A 22,771-nucleotide genomic window follows, 5' to 3' on the forward strand; every position below is an offset into this window, starting at 1 on the left:
CTAAACATAACGATTGGCAAGTTATGCGCAATTTGCGCGAAGCAATCCGCCAGGAACGCCCGGATTTGTGGAAGAACAAAAATTGGCTTTTGCACCACGTTAACACCCCTGCTCACACATCGTTGCTTGTGCGTGACTTTTTGGCCAAAAACAACACACTAATGATGCCGCAGCCACCGTATTCCCCAGATTTGGCCCCCTGTGACTTTTTCTTGTTCCCTAAACTGAAGAGGCCCATGAAAGGACGACGTTACGCTTCTCTTGACGAGATAAAGACGGCATCGAAGGAGGAGCTGAAGAAGATTTAAAATAATTAATTTTTGAAGTGCTTCGAAGATTGGAAAACCGTTGGCACAAGTGTATAATATCTCATGGGGATTACTTTGGAAGGGACAAAATAGATATTCATGAATAAATAAATAATTTTTGAAAAAACACAAAATTCGCGATACTTTTTGAACACACCTCGTACCTATACTAATACTCAGTGCAGACCTCCTGAACCGTATAAGTGAAATTAAGCTGCTTTAATTGTAATAGTAAAGCTTCAGTAAGGCTTAAGAAACTTTAGAGATCGGTCTTCATGTGGTTATACAGTCGTAACTCCTCCTCAGTTTTTGAGATATGGGTTTTGAATTTCCACATCCTTTCTCTCGAAAGAAGCTTTTCATTTGTCGGAACCACCGATATCCGACCGTTACTGTTCAAAGCAACGGTACAACTTTTCGGTCCCTATTGTCTTCTCTTCAAGAGTGGGAGAGAGGCGAAGTGGATAGATACGCAGGAATTAGTATCCATACGGATCGGTTCAAACTTTGATAGATACCAAAGTCGCCTTCCGTTTACCAGACCAGTGAAGTGTCTTCCAAGCGGAGATCACAGCAACCAAAGAAGGCTTGGTGCTCTGACAAAGGGGGTGCTCTCAGCAAGGAATATATTTATGATATAGTATATAGGTTCTGCGAAAGATTTATGGTCCTTTGCGCATTAGCCACGGCGAATATCGCATTCGATGGAACGATGAGCTGTACGAGATATGCGATGACAAAACACTCCAGCTCTGAAAGTATTGGACGCAGTACCCGCCGGAGGAAGCAGAGGAAGAGGAAGACCTCCACTCCGTTGGAAGGACCAAGTGGAGAAGGACCCGGCTTCGCTTGGAATATCCAATTGGCGCCACGTAGCGAAAAGAAGAAACTACTGGCGCGCTGTTGTAAACTTGGCTATAATCGCGTAAGCGGTGCCTACGCCAATTAAGAAGAAGAAGAAGATATACATATATACAGATACCCAAGCGGCGTTGAAATCACTGATGTCTCCTAGGGTCTAATTCAAACGGAATGGTATAAGAACTCTACTGGGGATGCTAACTGTCTACTTGGCAGACATTCCAGACTAGGTGCACCATACAATGACTATTGTACCGACCGCTCTCAGTGAGGTACTTTTTAAATAGCTGTTTTTTTGACAGATCACACCTGAGTCCTGTCAAACTGTCGTGTTATTTTTGTTCAGTATTGTCTGGCGTTTCATCATGGAAAGACTTACGCCTAAATAACGTTCTTTAAGGAATGTGATTCGCGCGCTTCGCTCAACTTATGTTTACCATAATCGGTCTACTATCTACTATTCGCAACACCAACACTCATCTCCAGCATTCATTATTGGATATTATTCAACCGATTAGTCCACGCTCACCACGCAGTGAACGAACACCGTGGAGAGTTGATTCGGCGCCGTTCGCAGCAACTGGGACTGACGTATGGAACGACTTCGCGAATTTTACATCGAGATCTTAAATTGAAAGCATACAAAATACAACTTACCCAAGAACTGAAACCGCCTGACCTTCCAAGCGACGTCGCTTCACTCTTTGGGCTCTTGAAAAGTTCAAGAAGATACAACGTTTTTTAGCCAAATTTTGTTCAGCGATGAGACCCATATCTGGCGCAATTGATATGTAAACAAGCAATATTGCTGCATTTGGAGCGAAGACCAACTTGAAGAGATTCAAGAGCTACTTGAAGTTTCTTTAATAAGGTATGGAACCTAGAAATGAATCACTCTTTAGTAGCCGTCAGGAGGTAGAAAAGGAGACAGCAGAACATCTTTTAAGCGAATGTAAGGCTCTGTACAGAAAAAGAACTCCCAACTATCCATTAAGGATTTCTGCATGGTGTTTCAAAATTTGCAAAAATAAAACTAAATTTACTGATGAACTCCATCAGAAGGACGGGCTGGTTCATTGGGGAGACAATACAGTGATATTAGTCCCGGTGGTATCACACTGCCTTCTAAATGCCTAGTTGCATTGGCTGTCTGACGATGCGTACATTACAACAATTGTTTCTTTACCTGTTCTACATAATACATTGAGGTTAGGGTTGCTAAGCGCAGATTCTCTACCGAAGTCTTGATATGTAGATATATAGAAGAAGACCCCCGATCTTATAAATACTTTGAGACCAAACACTTTTATTCATTCTTACTTTATTTTTCCAGCGTTTTTAACAATCTTTACTTTTTACAGTTTTCTTAGTCACACGCATACATTTACATAATTACACATACGAACATGCAAGTTTGGACGCTGGCGTGTCCTTAATGGCCTAATCGTATTTACAATAAAAAAAGAAGTGACACTGTTGTTGTGGTTTCTTTAATTATACTATAGAAAATAAGGAGAGCTCATCCTCTTGGACTTTTATATGCAAATATTTGTTGTTTGTTTGTTTTTGTTTTGTCGTTTTCGGTTTGTGTCGTTGACAAATGTAAAATTTTATTTTACCTAACTATTTATGTGTATATGTGTATATATATATATATGTATATTATATATAACTGTAACGGCATTTTATTTTACAGCATTTTCACAATTTGTATGATTAACGGTTTTATTAGAAACTTTTTTGGGCTAACAACATACATACATACATACGAGTATGTAGGCGTATGTATTTGCTTTGCTCCCCACTTATACATTTTACAGTTAATTTGTTTTTTGCTTTTTCAAATCATGTTTGTATGTGTGTGTATAGTTAAAATTTCATGCAATTTGCTAAGCAATTATTACAAGTAAGGAGAGTTTGTCTGTATGTAAGCTTTTGCTTTTCTTTCGCTTTGATGTGACATTTATACATAGTTAGATATGTATAGGTACACACACGTGCATATTTAGAGGTACACATATGTGCATGTATGATGACTTCGAGGATATGTGAGAGTTAAGTTTCAAATGAATCAGTTACTTAGTTAACTAGGTACATGTGTAAGTTCATATAATTAGTCCTACATTATGTACTATATGCCATACATATATTGACGCGCCAAATACTTACATAGACACATAGGAGTTAAGCTTACTTTTTTGTTGTTGCATAATTTATTATATTCACGATATAAGTAAAGAATTTAAGAAGAGAAAAATTAGAAAAAAATTGAATATTCTGTCATATAGTTGCCACATAACGAAAAAACATAAACTAAGCAATATATTATTGGAAATTAAAAGTCAATAAAATTAAAAATCCTGTATAAATTATTCCGTAATTTTCGTTTAAGCATATTTTGGAACAGAGTTGCCACTCATCGAAAAAAAAATTATTTTACAACACGTAACACGTGGTAACTATTGTGATATATTGGAGAAAGCCACCTTTTCAAAAAAAAAACTCAATCTGACCAGAAAGGGCTATGGAGTTTTCACCCAAACTTATTTCGGCACTGAGTTACCATCCACAGAAAAGACAAAATATTTGTATAAAAAATTAAGAAGAATTTCGAAAATTTTCGACAGCTTTATTGTAAAACTAATACACAGTTCAGTCCTCCTCCACTTTATAAGCGAAATCAAGTACCTAAGGTCGATATGATGAAGCTTCAGTAAGACACAAGAAACTCTAAAAATTATCTAATATTACTCTGCATATGATCATACAGTCCTAACTCAACTACAGCTTAAGTTATATCCTGAATCCAGTTCAAAAACCCAAAGCAAACGCTAATTTGGATTCAGGAGACGATTGGAAGTAAAGTATCCTTCGACATGAAAATAACATTTCTAAAGGGTCTCATCATGTATTTCGGAATACTTAGTAACAGATTCTTCGGCATATTTATGGACTATTAACTGTTGCAGCCTCGAAAATTGCATAACTATAGCTCCATACGATGTTAAATTAGTACAAAATAGATCAATGAAATTAAAATCAAGGATCTCGCTAACTAGAACAAATCTTCCGAATAATTATAGTGGTGTCTGAACTGCTTTAGAAGAGCCTACTGGAAAAAAACTTATCTTCGCTTGGTGGTGAATTTATGGCAACTTACGAAGCAACAGAACGACTATGCACTGTTGTGAACTGAGTCAAATTCGGACGCTTATTATCTATATCAGGAGGAAATCACTAAAAAACCAAATAATTATGATTTATTCAGCCCGTTTTTATTTTTCATTATATTTACACAAAATGAGGAGCTGAGACAATCTTTCGGAAACTATTCTAAATTTAAATAAAAACGTTAACCTTGAGAATACACTTAATTAAATTAACTGATTTCAAATCAGATATTAACCACACCAACCGTTCATATAACAGTTTCGTCAAAAACTTCAAAATTCAACACAATACATATATGCAGGTCAATTTGCACTAAAAACGGATATTAACTCGGTATATACTGGTTAACATAGTATTTGGGGCTCATACAAACTATAAACTAAGATTGGAGTGCGATTAGAGAATAATTTTTACCAAAGCACACTGAACAGGAAGTGTCAGTGAACCGCCTAGTTAAGTTTGTTGAGAAGTAAATTGACCAATGGATGGACTTAAGTGTAGAAGTTTACACAAAGAACATCCCTTTAAAGCGAGCTGAAGTGAGCAGGCGAATCATCCCTCCCCAGAGTTGTGCGCTGAGTTTGGGACCCGCCACGTAACAAACGACCCCAATGCCTCGCTGTTGTAAACTCGGCTATAACCGCGTAAGCGATGTCTGCGCCAATAAAGAAGAAGAAGAAGAAACTAAGAGAATATCAAATATTTTTTTACATATAAAAAGTAAAATTTGGTTCTTTGGAAGACCAATTTTTTTATTTTAATTGCCAACACACCTCACAGGTGCATTTCTTTTAGTAACTATGTGTCCAGTTTGTATGGAAGCTATATGCCATAGTAATCCGATGTGAACAATTTTTTCGGAATTATGTTATTACCTTAAGCAGTGCCAAATTTCGTGAAATGCGAAAGTTTTTCATACAAGAACTTGATTCCGATCGTTCGGTTTGTATAACAGCGATATGCAGCTTCTTGAAGAGAAAATGACGGTCCATATTTCTTCAAAAATAATACCGCTGAGAACGTAACCGTCAATGGTGACCGGTATCGCGTCATAATAGCCGATAATTTGATGTCTGAAATTGAAGCTCGTGATCTCGGTGACATTTGGTTTCAACTAGACGGATTTATTAAGAGAACACTTCTGTGAGCAGACAATTTTAATTTTTGGGCCAGTCGTTTGGCCATTACGATCGTGTGATATCACACCGTTAGACTTTTTCCTGTGGGGGCATGTAAAGTATAAAGCCTGAGACGAAATCGCGGCCAACATATGAAAGAGATGAGTTTCAAAAAGTAAATGCCAAAGATTGTTCTTTCGAATGATAATAAACAATTTGAAGTTTCTTGTTGTTTTTTTTAGGTAGAGAACCTCGAAATGGATCTGCCTTTATAAAATGAATTTGATCGGAATGGGTGTATAACGTAATGCCGACAATCAAAATCTCGAAATTTAGAATCCCGACACTCAAAATACCGACAAATCAAAACATCGACAAATTACAATACCGACGAATTAAGAAAAGGTGGCGTTGTTCGTTCGAGGCCCTGCGGCCTTTGGCCTCCGGCCAAGAAAACGCTCAGGATCATAACTTTCTGTGCTTCGATAGAAATAAGGGCGGATAAGATAAAACATTTTTCACATGTCGGCATTTTAGTTTGTCGGTGTTTTGATTTTTCGGTATTTTGATTTGCCGGTATTTTGATTTGGCTGCATATTTAAATTTTGTCGGCATTTTGAATTTCGATATTTTAAGTGTATCCCGATCGAAATAATGCAGGTAAAAACTCAATGAAAACGATGGTAAAAATCCATAAAGTGGGCTTCGAGCTGACATCGCTAAAATCGGTGTATCGCTCGCGAGTACAATTAGGTTGAATCGTAAAATAGAAATAGAATACAGCGGTCTGTTATTACCTATTAATTGTCAGAATTGTTGTAATTTTTTCTTAAGTACTTCAACCGTCCCTAAATAATGTTTCTTGATTTTTGGAATAATTTTCTTGCGTTAAAATTAGCTTTCTGACTTGCACAAACATTTTTTTTATAACGAGATACAAATAAAACAAGTAAAGAAAATATAAAAAAATCAGAGGAGACTTAAAAAACGTATCTTTTTAAATATACATATATGTACATTCATATAGCTACTTAGTCGATAAGAAGCCGGGATTTTTATATTTTTGACTCTATAATACTAAAATTTAAAATTGAAGCAATTAAATATCAACTATATACAAGAGAGAGGGAGAGAAAGAGAGATAGAGAAAGCTTTTCTTCTCCTGTAGGGCAATGCTTTTATTACTATAACATTTATATTGAAATCTTCTTATAGCTAACTTATTTGATATTCAAATATTTTGATTTTTGAATTTGTTCAATTATATTTTCAACATTTTGCACACACACATGCATATGCAGTTGTAAAAATCAATAAATTGTATTGTCAAAATTACTTTCATATTACCATTAGTGTACTTATAACAACTACAAACTCGTACCAATACATGCATACCTGCGAGTACATCGATTTGTACGCACACATTTACATATGCTGCTTTTGAAAGCAGTTTGCATGCTATTTGCGCAAAGACATTGGCTGCTTAATCGCTATTAATTATCAGTTACATAACAGTTAGTTTGTGTACTTTTGTTCTTGTGAATTTCACTTGATATGATAGTGTGTTTGCGCTGCTGAAAGGAACAGGTATGAGTTGCATATAATTTTGTGAAAAAATAATCAAAAAGTGCGCTGTGTGAACTCTTCCTTACTAAATCTCACTAAGAGTATACATTTTCGAGTTATTGTAGTTATATTTTAGGTAGTTTTTTAGTTAATTTTCACTATGCGAGTATTCGTATGCTCTTAGTTTTTGGTTCATAGCTGAACAAAGCTGTGTTTACAGTTAATTCGTACTTCCATATTTTTATGTTTTGCTTTGTATTGGTTTATATTTCAAATTCTGGTTTATCTACTCTAAAAGCATATTCTAAAACATATTCTCAAAGAGAATTTCTCTCACATAATTTCATTCTACTTTCATAACAAACTTTTTTCAAACAATTTTTGTTTCGTTTCTAGCAAATGTTTTAAGAATCACAAAAAGCTATTCGTAAGAAAAATAAGGATATTAAAACTAATGAAATATATTACAATATATAATTTCTAAATTAACTTATCTGAAAACTCCAAGCAGTTTTTCACTTATTCCAACATAACTCAGCTAAATAACTAAAACTTACACAATTATTTGAGCTTGAAATTTATAGCTACCATCAGGTTTATTATTCGGTTTTAAACTATTGTGTATCCAGATATGAAACTTTGAACTGTTTTTTTCTACCTAATCCCAAATGTAGACTACACATACGTATTCTGAATCCAGAACCTACATACATTCAACCAAACTAAGAAATCGGCGGGAAAAAATAAACTTGATGGGAAGTTTTATCTCGCACACCAAAAGCTTGATTTTTCAGTGCCTTTGATGAAAGCGAAGAAAACGAGATGTTTTAGTTTAGAAAAGCTAGGAAAGTTTGACAATTATTTTGTGTTACCGCTTATTATTCTTTGGCCAATAATGTGGCACCTTTGAATCTTCGGAACTTATATTTGTCGACCGATGCCTCAAAAATAAGTTATTTATTTAAATTTAACATTTTGTACTTACCTATGTAGCTACATAGGTTAACATATAGAACAGGCGTTTTGGGAAAACTTAGTACTGAACGCTGGGAAAGAGTTCATTTATTGTTCGAAATCGTCCATGTGAACATATCGCACATTGAAAAATGACAAAAATTCAAGGAAACCAAAAAACAGCTCCTGTAAAACTATTTGATGGAATAGTTGGAATTTCTTTTTTCGACTCCCGTGATCATAAAAGTAAGATAAGATAAATAGATAAGGTTTGCACCGCGAACTAAGATCTATTGTGCCCTCTCCTAAGGCACAACGACCCACTTAGCCCAAGCATATTGATAAATTCCAATGTACTGCTAGGTGCTAGTGAGGCGATGTGATCCTTATTTGAAAACATGGATCCAAGGGCCTTTATCCTGCGTCTGCAGAATACAAGGTACTTTTCAAAGTAAACAGGACTTTTTGAATCCAGCGCCCCTGGTGGCGCCATCTATATGTCGACTAGTGCGTTAGAATCAGCTATCTTTATCGACTGTCCAGTGAGAATTTCATGATATTTCATTGATTGGAAGTGAAGTTATTGCGTTTTAAGTGTCAGTATGTTTGTGTTATCGGTGCGAAAATGAGCTTCGAACAAAGAGTCAACATTAAATTTTGTTTTAAAATTGGTAAAGCTTTTACCGAAACGTTTCAATTGATGAAACAGGTTTATGGCGATGATTGCCTATCCTGTAGAAGAGTGCACGAGTGGTTTCAACGTTTCCAAGTTGGTCGTGAGGACATAAATGGCGATCAACATATGGGCCAATCAAAATCCGTGATCACCGGAAATTCCATCGCAACTGTGCGTGAATTCATCAAAAATCAGCCGAAATCTTCATTGAAATTCATGGAAATGGAATTGAACATCTCCAAAACATCGATTTATCGCATTTCGACCAAACATTTGGGCTTACGAAAGGTGTGTGCACGGTTTGTTTCGAACAAATTGACTGACGACCTAAAATTGCTCAGAATCCGCCTCATCGATCGACGCTTGTGACCGATTATTTAATCAAAAATCACATTTTAACCATTAACCACTCCCCGTATTCACCTGATATAGCACCGTGCAACTTCTTCCTTTTCAGAAAAATGCATTTTCCTATGAAAAGAAAGCGTTATGCAGACATAGAGGCCATTCAAAAGGCTTGCACCGGCATATTGGCGGCCATATTGGGCAACGAGCTAAAATATGTACTCGTTCGACATGTTTGGACCGTGCAAAAAGCTGTATTGAAGCAGAGGGAGACTATTTTGAATAAAATAAATTGATTTTGCCAAAAAAAAACATTTGTTCTGCGTCTTTTAAGTCCTGTTTACTTTGCAACGCACCTTGTACTATGCAGTCAATTAGCAGGTGTTCTGGAGTTTCTGGCTCACTGTCACAGAACCGGCATAAATTCTCCGCGGGAAATGCTCTTAATAAAATAAAAAGAAGAAAAAGCATTTGAAAGAGATAATCTTCAAAAATTAAATCCCAAAGAATGTTCTTTCAAATCATAATTCCCCATTATATATGAAGTTTCTGTTTTTCTTTAAAAAAGTTGGAAACCTTGCAATGGAGCACCCTTTATAAAAAGATGGATGATTTCTTTATCCGCCGACATGAGCAAAAGAAAAAAAAATAAATAAAAACAAACATCAAATCGATTGGCCCTCTGAAACGTAAAGTTAAGCTCTGTTTTCTTGATCGATTTGAAACTCTCTGTAATTATCAAAATATTCAGCATTTTAGAAGATCTTAAATAGTCTGATATACTACTCGTAGTTATGATTTTTTTATTTTTATTTATTCATATTCTCGAATGAAGGGTTCTTTCCTAAAATAATATCTCTAAACTTGCCAATGAATCATTCCGATTTCACTAAAGTAGTAACTGCTATGTAGACTTCCTTGTATTAAAATCATCAGCATTTGCATTGCTCTCGTACTATAAAAGCTCTTTGCGTTAGGTATAGTAGCTCTATTATATGTGACAACTGGCGCAAATATGTATAGTAGCTGCTAAGCAAACGTCAAACATCAAAATTTGTATTATGTATGTCAACGCGTAACCAGCTGAGTCGGTTTAGTTATGTCCGCCTGACAGTCTGTAAGTCCGTCTGTATATACGCGAACCAACCTCACAGTTTTTGAGGTATCAAGCCTTGTACGGAGAACTTTTCTATTTGACGAGATATCTTCACGAATGCGGCATGGCTTATTTTCCAAGCTAATGCTACAGTTTTCGAAAAGCAATTTTAGATAGGGTCACTATAGGACAAAACTGTCATACAAACTGATCGTTCAACCTCAGGTTCTTGTATGGAAAAGTTTTTTATTTGACGAGATACCTTCACGATTCAATAAGGATAATTGCGTAAGGCAAAGGAACTATCACCGAGGAAATCGTTTACATCGGTTCACTATAATATTTAGCTGTCATACAAACCGGGCGACCCAAATCGATTTTTGTATGTAGGAATTTCAACGAACGGCATTCTTGACATTTTTGTATGCTCATTTTTGAGCCATTGTATGTGTGCTTGTTAAGCTATGATGTAAAATACTTTAAGGTGGTATTCTTGTCTAGGATTTTGAAAAAATCGATTTTTTTTTTGCATATCTTGAAAGTTTAGACTTTCAAAAATATGACCTTGGAAGGATTTTTCAAAATTCGACTTATTTTCGGAGATACAGCCGACTTTGTGACGTGGCGTCCATGTTCAATAGAATTGTTTCCTAAACTTTAAGCGCGTTTTTCTCAAAACTGAATTTTTCGGAACGATGAACTTGAAATTTTTATAGAGTCTTCTTTATATGCTTGTCTATAGTTGGAACTAGCCCCATCCCCAAATTTTTATTTTTATTATTTTTAAAAAATTCGAAATATTCAGAAAAAGTGATCCAAAATAACTTTTTTTTCAGGCAGTCGCCATTTTGTGAAAAAAATGTTTCCCACTTCTCCGTAGTTCCGGCCAGTGCGACATTATTCTAGACAAATAGTCTTTTTTCTTTGGTTTCAGATAACTAGGAGGGGTGAAATCATGGGTATGGTCACGTGGAAATTTTTAGAGACCCCCCACTTCGTCAGCTCATAATTTTTGAAATTTTTTACCTTTTTTAGTTTTTAATTTTTTTCTGTACTCTTCTAAAATTAACAAATAACTAATAAAAAAATAGATAGTAAAAATATTAATTGCCTGTTTTACAACACTTTAAAAATTACCTGAATGTCATGCTTCTAGACCAGAATTCCCCCTTAAACGGCAATTCCGAGTACACTGTAAATGATAGCCATATGTAACACAAAATACTGATAGTAACATGGCTAGCCGTTTTGCAAACGGGTAGGTCGATGATCCACTCAGCAATATTCACGGGCTTCATTCCCTTGCGCTTTTTGACAATATAGTCTAACTACCTGGTTCTTATTCTTATTTATTTGTGTTAATTACCAACAAAGGGTCGGTAAATTAAAAAATTTCCAAGTAGTGGTAGAAATTATAAACAAATATTATTTATCAAAGCCATAAACTGAAAATACATACACATGCCTATAAGGTGTGTAAATTTGTAAAAGAAACAATGCAATAAAATTTCATAGCGCTTAATACAGGCGTTTATTAAAAATTTGCGCGAAAATTCAAAAAAAAACAAAATGCAATAAAATTATGAGTATAAGTACAATAAAGATGTGCGCCGAAAATGTTTGTTTTGTGCGGCGTTAATGCCAAGTACTTATGGGCAAGCAAATAAATACAATAACTTTTTTGTTTGTGTACAGGTGGCAACTTTGTGCCATTTCACAGCTAAATTTCGGGCGTCATTAAAAATTAAAATTTATTTGGTTGCTGGCTTTGCTTTCATAAGTAACTGAAGTCAGCATTTAGAATTTTTTTATACCCCCGCAACATGTTGCTTTTATAATTCATTTTTTTTCGTTTTCCTTTATACTCGCGCAACATGTTGCTACGGTGTAGTATTGTTTTTTATTTTATACTTTTTTCTTGTTGCTGTGTGTAAGTATGTGTGTATGTGGGTTGCCAGAGATCTATTTTAATAATAATAACAATAAAAATAGCGAAATTAAAACATGTTTGAGCATGCGTTTTTTTAATACATTTCTTACAATTGCAGTGGCGTACACATACATATATATTTTCATATAAAATAAAACTATTTTAATTAAAACTAAGTTTTGGCATGCGAATGGCAGCACTTAAGACTACGAAAAATTTAACGGTTTTCCGTTTTTTTGGTGCGCTAAAAGCAAAAGGCGAGTTAAAAGTTGTAATAAATACAGTTAGTAGTATGTATAACGGGTGTTTGGGCTGCATAATTTAGCATTACATAATAATTTTTGCCAAAAATATAAACAATTTTGAAATTTAATAAAAACAAAACAAATCTTAACAAGTGCGTATCAAAATAAGCTTAATAAGCGCCTTAAAGTATGCACGGCTGAAACTGACGAATTCGCTTTTCTAATTTTACAGCGATTTTTGTTTGGTTTTTCGCTTTAATGCAGTTGAGCAATCACACACACGCAGCTAACTTACATTTTAAAACATTATTGATATATATATGTATGTATGTGTATATATATTATTTAAAAAGAATTTGTCTATAAACCTGCCGTAACAGTACGCCTCAGTTACATACATAATTTGCTACTAGACCTAGTTTCAACTTCAGCTTACTTGTATACATATAGATTTACGCTCATTTTGTATGCTGCTGGCGCTACAAACATATACATATATAAATATTTATATGTAAATATATATTATATTTTCTAAACGCTCCCTAAACACTCTACGCCACTAATCAACAACGCTGAATCACATACATACATATTTATGTACAATAAAAATACAAACAGTTAATTAAGGTAGCTAGTTCCTAGATAAATGCGCGCGACGCACGCGCACTTGCCGCATTACAGGTAGTAGATGTGTATGTGTGTGTGCCGTAGGCGTTGTATTTCGGCTTTTGGCGATCAGCACATTGTCTCATTGTAGGGCGGATCCTTCTCCGATTCGGTGCTCGACTTGATGTTGGACGAGAGCTTTGCGATCTCGTCCTGCACCGTGTGTGTGCTTATTTGCGGCATGGTCGCACCGGTTAGCGCTGGTTCGCCGCCGCTGCCGGCGCCACTATCTTTCGATTCCTCCGTGCTGGAGCTGCTCTCCTTGAGTATGTTCATGCCGAGCGTTTTGATGCCGCCGGGCGGCTTGAGTGAGGACAACAATTTGGCTGGCACTGCAAGCGCTGGCAGCACAGCAGCCGCACCGCTCGCGCTCGCCTTGTCGGCCAATACGCTGGACGCTGTCGCTGTGGCGCTGGCCGCCAACGCGGTGGCCGGCAACACATTATGCTGCTGTTGCTGTTGTTGGTGTTGTACATGCGAGCCGTATTGCAGCTGCTGCGGCTGCATTTTGTTCGCCTGATCCATGCTAAACTGCTTCTTCAGCTGCATGGCACGCGGCAACGCTGACTGCACCTGCGATATTACCGCCGCCGCAGCTGCGGCTGTGGCACTTAGCTCCTTGGTGTCGCTGGCGCGTTTGCTAGCGCCATCACGCTTGCCGTCGCCAGCGCCCATGGAGGCGGTGCGCAGCGGCTGATAACGCGCTGTGGTGTCGCTCGCGCTGCCGCCGTTACCTGCTGCCGTGTTGCTGGCGCCGCTGCTGACGTTGTACTCCGTCAATGTTGTGGTGCCTGTTGTTGGTGGCGCCGTCGTTTGTGTGTTGGCGTCGACGGCGTCGAGCGAGAGCTCGGCCGCCAGCGTTGGCGTGTCGATGTTGTAGGAACCAGTCATTGAGGTGGTTGTGTCGTTTGAACTTTGCTTAATAAAGCGATATGGATGTGCTGAGTAGTCGGTCTCCGTGCTGGAGCCCTTTTGTAGGCTTTCGCTGGATTTCTTGAATAGTCTGCCGCTGCTTTCGAATGGCGCATTGAGGAATTCGCTGGCAGCACGCGTTGGCACCGCGGCGGGCGTTTGATATGTTTGCTGCTGTTCCATTGATGAGTTGCGCTGCCACGGGCGTTCGTTTTTCAATTGGAAACCGGCTGGTCCGGTGGATGAGCTCGTAAATACACCGGTGGTAATGCCGCCGCCTCCTCCGCTGCCGGCTCCGCTGGTGTCGCTGCTGTTACCGCAGCCGAGCATGCCACCACCTGAAGGCGGCTTGGACGGCGAAAGTTCGATGGCTGTCTCCCGACGCAGTGGATGGCGATGACTAAACTCAGCTGATGCACCGGTCTGGAAGAATAAAGTTTTTTATCTGAATGCAATCAAAGGACTTTTAAATAATACGCCAAGAGTAAAAATGTTTCCTCAAAACTAATATTAAGTATGACAGAAAGACTTCTGGAATGTTAAGTTATTTGTTTATCTATTTCAACCTCCAAAAAGAGTCTGTGTATACAACTATTTACACATATACATATTTCTGAAGATAGACACTTTTAGTATTCTCAGACAATATCTAACGTTTAGGTTGTTGTTATTACGGCTACCTTGTCCCCGTTAGGGTGGTAAGGTTCGGTCAAGTTGTTATCGAGGTCGCCCAATCATAGGCCCAGGAAATGTGCTGTTTCGACGGGGTCGGACCATAGGGAGAGGGGTGTCAGATGTGTAGGGTTAACTTAGCCATGCAAAGAGGTGGTTTGAGTCATGCGGGGACTCACAGCATGTTGGACATATATTTGATATGTTCAGGTCGATTCTGGATAAGTAAGAGTTTAACCTGCTGCAGTATCCAGTACGAAGCTGCGCAAGGGTCACCCTTGATTCTCGTGGCAACTCAAGTTTGTCGTCTGCAATGGATGGTGGTTTGACTCCCAGTACGCCTTTTACTGAGATAGAGTCGGTGAAGGTATTTATGGCTTTGCTATGAATGGCGGTCAGTGCATGTCTGAAGTTAGTTGCGTCCGAAGTCTGGTCGGCATAATGCCTTATGTCGTCGACCCAGTTAAAGAAAGACTTCCTGATGTTTATAGCAGACGGTTCCGCTTCACTGCAGGGATAGTTTCTAAGAAAACTACTTGGACAGGAGTACATTATGCCCCTTAACTAGGAGCACACGGGCCTTACAGTGTACATATTCGATTGGAGTCATTAAGAGGTTTGCCATTGTAGCTCGAAGTACAGTGTTCTGGCATGTCTGAAGCTTCCTTGTCTGCGTTTCACTGCATCCATATGGGACCATATTGATGCGGCGTAGTTAAGGACCGACCGGCCGATTGTCTTGACTTGGGGATTTTGTTGCGGGTTTGCATTTTGGCAATAATCGCGGTCGTATGATGAGAGAAGGAGCACAGGCTGTTTATTGTCATGCCTAAAATCTTAGGGTTATTGACAGTCGGAATTTTAGCGCCATCGACTGGAATATTAAGGTCAAGCCTGTATTCCTTCCTCACGGTTCTGACGTTTAGGTCGAAGTCTCTGGCATAAACTTGGAATGTTTTCTAATTTCTGATCATAAACAGTCTTAGCTGTAGCTCGACTCGAAAATAATTCCTCAGAAGCGAATATTACATAGCGTTCTTGGAACGTTGAGAGGACGTTACCACGAAAAATAATCACAATTTGCAGAAAAAGAAAAGCTTTACATCGAGTCACAAGTCAAAGAGAACAAAGGCATCGACTTTCTTACCGGAAAGTCCGGATCCGCCTCCAGCGGTCCCCAGCGACTTTTACCTGATCTCAGACTCAAAAGAAAGCACTAGGCGTGAAATTCAGTAACGCATTGACTTATCACACTGTCCTCGTATTCACAAAAACTAAGTGACTAAGCAATTCTAGAAACACTTCACAGTGCATTTCTTGTCAAAACTATGTTAAATTTTTCAGAAATGTTGCCATTAATCACAGGTCACAGGTGTCGCTGACGCATAAATCAATGGACCTGAAAAATGTTGCCACACAACTGGAAATAAAGCAATAGCCGGAAGGTGGTATGTCTCACTAATTAGTCGATTAGCCTTTCCATTGTTCGCAAAAGTCCACACACATTCACCTATGTGTGCATATGTATGTATGTGCGTGCAACATGTGGCACAAATGTTTACCATTCGTGTTGCACAAAAAAGACATTTGCAAATATTTGCACTGTGGCATTCTGCAAATATGTTCGTAGGTATGTGTGCTTTAGGAGCTGAAAACGAACAATGCAGAAAGAAGACTTCATTGAGTGGAAAAGCAGAAACAATAGATGGGAGCATTTGCTACGCCCACACATGCACCTAGTCTGTCATATTTATGTGCGCTTGTCTACTCACCCCGAAGGAAGTGTCGGTGTCATCGATGGACGCACGTGCCTGAAACAGTCCCTCGAGCATCATGTAGTCGTTCTCCTCGCATTCCTTCAAATGCTGCTTCTCCATCAGGGCGGCAAACTCAGCCTTGGACATTTCACCCGTCGGACGATCCAGTGATGCTGTGGTTAATGTCGGAAAAATAGGAGAACAAAAGTTGAGTATGAGATATATGTATGTGTGCTTGGGAACAAAATATAAATCTGAAAGGATAATAATTTACGCACATACACATGTACATATACACAGTATGTATCTATGTCTCGGTAGAGATAAATTTAAGGCAGTGGTTCTGCTGAGAGCAGCTTGGGTATGAATAATATAAGTACATACTTATATGTAGGTGGGTTTTTAGTAACACAAAATGATCAAATATATTCATATGGTTTAAAGAAATATGAGTATCCTTAATCATGTCGTAAAGAGAGTTTCAAAAAATATAATACATATATAATATTTCACAATTAAATCCTTGAAATATTAAAAAAATTCACCAACATTTTTCTTATTCGATACCAAAAATTTTAAATTTAATTTTTAAAAACATTTTTCATCAAAAATTTTAATCAGGTGGCAACCTTCCTCAACAAATAATACTAGCATATTAGGCATTTCTAAAATCCATTGAAATATCTCATTTATTATACCATTTTCTTGTATATAAAATGCCGAACGGGTGGCAACTCTTTTAAAAACTTCAAAAACAATATAACTTAACAAATTTATTGCCCGAAAAGTTTTTAACACCGGATAACTCGTCTTTAAAAGTCGACAAAATTTCTAACAGCTGGCAACTATTATCAATTTATTATCTTTTGTAAAATTCGTATGCAATTATAATTGGTTTATCATAACAATTTTATTGTAAGAAATCTAAAAAATTCAAAGCAGGTGTCAACATTATCAAAAATAAAAAAAAAAAAAAACAATTAAAAAATTATTGCCCAGAATGTAAAAATAATAGGTGGCAACTTTTATCAAATTATTTTTATCTATGTATAATTAATAAATAATAAACATTTGGTTGAAGAAACATTTTCCAACAACTGGTAAAACGAATTTAAAATTTTCGCCAACATAAGATTATTTTAACCTGCATAGTAAACCTTGCCAGCTTGTCGGTTTTATTTAATAAAAATTTAAGAGGTTTCTTAGAATAAAGAAAATCAGTAGATGTAAGCAGTATGTATATGGTAATGGGGGTAATTCGTAGACTTAACTCAAATATTTCCGATATTAAATTATAGTAACGAGTGATCTAAGTAGAGGCACTTTTTTCAATAACCTTTTTTTGAAATATCAGGCGTGAGTCAAGTCAAGCTTTCATGTTATTGTTGTTCAGTATTATTCGGCATTTGCTCATGGAAAGACTTACACCTGAACAACGTTTAGAAATCGTTCAACTTTATTACGAAAATTCACATTCTGTAAAGTGTGTGTTTCACGCGCTTCGCTTAACTTATGGTTACCATAATTGGTCTACTATCTACTATTCGCAACACCAACACTCATCTTGAGACCCAGCATTCATTACACTGTGGAACATTTGTGGGATTATAGTCTGGGGGGTGAGAAATTCCAAGTCAGGGTGATGGTACTAGGTCAGTATAACGTCCGGTGTGTTTTACGTGGGCACCTGCTGACGACAGCCTTACTCCACGGCGCAAAAATGCATTCAGAGGCCCATGCCCCGTAAGCAGGAAACCCAGACTCAGACAAAATCTGAAGTCTGGGTTATCCACAACGAACCCCACGTCCCGAATGTACTCGTACGTCACTCGGCCGTTAGGACTATTGTCCCAACGTTCTTGCCACCTACATCTAACCCTATCAGCCTCTTGCTCCCAGATATCCCTCCCTCTCCACATCATCGTCAGAAATCCAATCATTCCGCAGCAATGACACACTCAAGCCCCTTCTTAACCTGAAACTAGGTCAGTATAGTAAAACCCTCAAATTTTTTCCTTATCTTGATGTTTTTTTCGTTTAGTTGTAACATTTTGGCAAAAACGTAGTTTAACATAACTCGCCCACCACTATTATCTACTTTTCCAATCCATTAGACGGTTGTAGCAGCTTTTACACACTATATTTGGTACCCAATCTTCGTTCACTATAACATAAGAAAAAATTTAAAAGGTCATTAAAAAAAAACTGACACATACGAACGCCAAACCCTTTGAGGGTTTTACTATACTGACCTAGTACCATCACCATGACTTGGAATTTCTCACCCCCCAGATTAGCTGTTGTACTGTGTTATTGGATAATATTCAACCGATTATTCCACGCTCACCACGCAGTGAAGGGCTGAGAGTGTGCACGAACACCGTGAAAAGTCGATTCGGCGCCGTTCGCAACAACTCAGACTGAAGTATAAAACGACTTCGCGCGTTTTACGTCGAGATCCTTAATTGAAAGCGTACAAAATACAACTTGCCCAAGAACTGAAGCCGCCTGACCTTCCAAGCGACGTTGCTTCACTCTTTGGGCTCTTGCAAAGTTCCAAGAAGATACGACGTTTTTTAGCAAAGTTTTGTTCAGCGGTAAGGCCCATATCTGGCGCCATTGGTATTGTATGTAAACAAGCAACATTGCCGCTTTTGGAACGAAGACCAACCTGAAGAGATTCAAGAGCTGCCATTTCATTCAGAAAATATAACGGTTTGGTGTAGTTTGGGGGCGGTTGGAATCATCGGTTCATAAATCGGTTCCAAAGAATGTTCTTTCGAATTATAATAAACACTCCCGATTTGAAGTTTCTGTATTTTTTCCTCAAAAAGGTAAGGAAAATTGAACCTTTTACAAAGAGCTCTTAAATGTTTCAAGGCTAATATAAACTAACCATAAAACAACTCATCAAATTATCATCGCAGTAGTTTCCACCAACTTTCGTATTTACGTTTAGGTTTTTGGAAAAATGGAGAATCATGTTGAAAAAAAGTGTCCAATTATAAATATAATTGATTATTATATGTTGTAATTGAAAAATAAATACATTTTTAATAAATATGTATAATTGTGTTTGAAGTTTTTCCTAAGCAATGAAAATATTATGCAGCTTTAAATAATTAAAATACCAATTAAATATTATTTACTTTTTAATAAATTTGTGTAGCTTCGCATATTGTTTGCGAAGTTTAATTACCTTACGATTAGATAACTCACCAATTCAATTATAAAAATGATTATTATTTTGCTTATACAATAGATATACACACACAAACATACAAATGTTTTATGTAACAGTGAAACACTAACCTTTATTACTTGGCAATGAGACCGTCGGCGAGGCAATCAAATGGCATACACTCTCCAATTCATCCGTAATTGAAGTGTACTCGGTGTGGAACTTCAGCAGAATATTTCTGGACGATTTCGCATGCAACGTGGCTTTTCCTAGTGGCACAACGGACCAAGGCAATATCAAAAGCACGAGAGAAAGAGAGAGAAATAGGGTGGCGAGTAAAAGAAAGAGTTATTTTTTTTGTTATTAATGGCAGATGAGAGAGAAGAGAAAAGTGAATATTAAACCAAAAATACAAATATATATGAAAAAAAAGAAAATTAATAAAAAGAAAATATAAATTTTCCGGTATTACATAATTTTACATACAAAAAAAAATTAATTATTAAAAATATGTAAAAAATTAAAGTTACAATTGTTATTTTAAGAATTTTGAAAATTACTAATTATTATCAAATTTGTTAAAACAATGAGAGCTTTTGAGTAGCAGCGCTGCTTGGCAGTGAATATTTCACAATTAAATTCTTATGATATTAAAAATATTTCTTTGTAAATAAAAAAACTCAATCTATCTTTTGCTTGATACCATCAACGTTAAAATTGGATTTGCAAAAATTTGTCTAAATCAAAATTTCAAACAGGTGGCAAGCTTTCTTAAAAACTACTACTAACATATTAAGACATTTCTTGACAAAATATTATCAATCTGTCTTACGGTTGACACCGTCTACGCTAAAATTGTATTTTTCAAAATTTGTTTGAATCAAAAGTTCAAACAGGTGGCAGCCTTTCTAAGTACTCTAGTCTTTAATACTAACATATTTATACATCTGTTGAACAAAAATCTCAACATATCTTTCGTTTAATACCGTAAACGTGAAAATTTAATTAAAAAATTTGTTTGAATCAAAATTTCAAACAGGTGGCAACCTTTCTGAAAAAAAACTAACATAATTAAACATTTTCTTAACCTACAGAATTCGCTTATTTATACCACCAATTTAATTTAATACAATTTTGCAAATAGGTGGCATCTCTAAGAATTGTTTTGTATATATGTATATTAATGTTTAACACTTGGTAACACGACTTTAAAAGCCTACACAATTTCAAATAGGCAGCAACTTTTATCTAATTACAGTAAATATTTGAATTTAGATAAGAATCTCAGTCAGTTCGTTAGAGTTACAAAATTCAGTTACAACAAACCTCACATTTATAATATTTATTCTAAAAAGACTTCCCTAGTTGGCTACTATTTTCGCATACGTCTTTTACTACGGGGTCACACAGCTTGCTTGTGTCAGCCTAATTTTAGTGTTCTTAAAAAATATTGGCAATTTTAAGCTGTTTTTCAAGAAAAAATCTGCAATAATTGAAATCTGGAATTGGTGTAGAAGCTTTAGGACAACGGAATGACCATTTTCTAGCACTTCCTTTGCAAAGTATCTCTGTATACTCCTAATTTTTTTATGGATTTTGTATAACCAAGTAATTGCCACAAACAAAAAATATGTAATCATGAGTTAACTAGAATTCTGTTAAAGTTCCGTTCCCTTGCATCAAATCGTTCTCAAGTTATGAGTGCTGCCTCTTCTATGTTCATGTGCTTTCAATGACACAATACTTTATTCGAAATGTTTGGTCTGCTCTGTTTGCAGAGGGGATAGTTGGTACATTTTTGATGTGGACGCCGCCGAGCTGGCCTCTAATGCATCTGCAGACAATTCCAGAGTCAACATATACATACGTAGACAGCCAAGCAACAATCAATGCAGTAATCTCGTATCGCATATCGACCAGAAGTGTCTTGGGAAGCAGGGCAACAGTGAAAAGTGTTGCCAGAAGCAATAAATTTCACTTCTATTGGGTGTCAGGTCACAAAGGTATAGAGGGCAATAAAATAGCAGACGAGATTGTCAAGAATATTGTATGGCTGACAACCGAAAACGTGATCAACATTGGGAAACTTATGTATTGTCTATACGACGAACTCGACAGAAGAATATAAAAACCCGATGGAACGAGTTACCTGGATGCAAAATGTAGATCAGAAGTTTATAAAATTCCTATTGGCACTGGATAGAAGAGACTGTAGGAACATGATCGGAATACTAACTGGTTACAGCCTGGCGGCGGGGCTGACAGATCGAGAAGACTGCAGGAAATGTCTAGAGCAAGGCATCAGGGAAACAATGGAGCATCTCTTGCGCACTTGTTCCGCATTGGCAAGACTACGCTGTAATTATCTGGGTCTTTATGGAATGATACACTGGAGGAGGTATCGATAGTGAGGCCGCAGAATCTGTTAAAATTCACGTGAAGCGTATGCATCCCAAAGAATGAGTCCTCCTCATGGAGCCAGTAACTGAATTCCATCTGGTATCGCAAAGGGCCAAAATTGGTCCTTGCGTGGCTCTTTTTCCTACTAGATTAACCTAACCTAACCTAGTCTTTTAAGCAAAGGTGTAATTTGTAGAAAAAAGCTACAATAAAGTATTACGTTGAGTTCAAGTAAGACATCTATTAAAATACTTATTTTCAGTAAGTTCCGCAAAGTAAAAAAGCTTCCCTCAAATCAACCTGGAGACCTCAACTTTGATTAAAACTGGGACTTCATTGTCTAAATAATTAACGCCGTCAGTTCTTTCGTCGCTGTCTCCCTTACAACATTGCTAATGCGACGTTACCAAAACTAAAACTAAATTGGGTAGTTCATACGGCTCATTCTTTCCTTACTATCTTAAATCTATGCTCAAACCTTAAATAAAGAAAACAACACATTAATCTATGCTGCACTATATATGGAGAAAAAGTTCCGTAGCAATCACTCAAAAGCACTCTTCGATTATAAAATGAATATACAAATGTAAATAAATAGGAAAAGTAATAAACTTTTGATGAGCGAAAGATGACTTGCGTTGAGATGCTTTGGCGGTGAAGGAAGATGAAGGAGAGAGTAGAGTTAGGAAAGGATAGGAGCACACGCCACAAGACACGCGACACGACATGTGAGGTAGATGTCAGGTGCATAAATAATAACAAATAACAAATCACATTGGCAACTTGTGAGAGGCAAAAAGTGGATGAGCACGGGATGAGTGTTAGGTTGTGGAGATGGAAATTTAATTATAATTTATTTCAAAGCGAACAGCATGGCACAGCAACCAATTTACTGTGCAGTGCTGCTGGAAAA

The 22,771-nt window shown here is 37.0% G+C and overlaps 1 protein-coding gene across 8 annotated transcripts in view; it reads right to left on the minus strand.

Annotated features, from left to right (window-relative positions):
- Nucleotides 1-12,603: 12,603 nt before the first annotated feature.
- Nucleotides 12,604-22,771, minus strand: part of LOC120773133 (transient receptor potential cation channel trpm) — a 292,034-nt gene continuing 281,866 nt past the window's right edge. For all 8 annotated transcript variants that reach the window (XM_040102134.1, XM_040102135.1, XM_040102132.1 and 5 more), the window contains 3 exons: nucleotides 19,590-19,727; nucleotides 16,293-16,450; nucleotides 12,604-14,271 (listed from right to left, as the gene is read on the minus strand). In XM_040102134.1, coding sequence (XP_039958068.1) covers nucleotides 13,006-14,271; nucleotides 16,293-16,450; nucleotides 19,590-19,727 — 1,562 coding nt within the window. In that variant the 3' untranslated portion in view covers nucleotides 12,604-13,005. The remainder of the gene's footprint in view (nucleotides 14,272-16,292; nucleotides 16,451-19,589; nucleotides 19,728-22,771) is intronic.

This window comes from Bactrocera tryoni, chromosome 3 (assembly GCF_016617805.1).
Source record: "Bactrocera tryoni isolate S06 chromosome 3, CSIRO_BtryS06_freeze2, whole genome shotgun sequence".
Classification (NCBI taxonomy): domain Eukaryota; kingdom Metazoa; phylum Arthropoda; class Insecta; order Diptera; family Tephritidae; genus Bactrocera; species Bactrocera tryoni.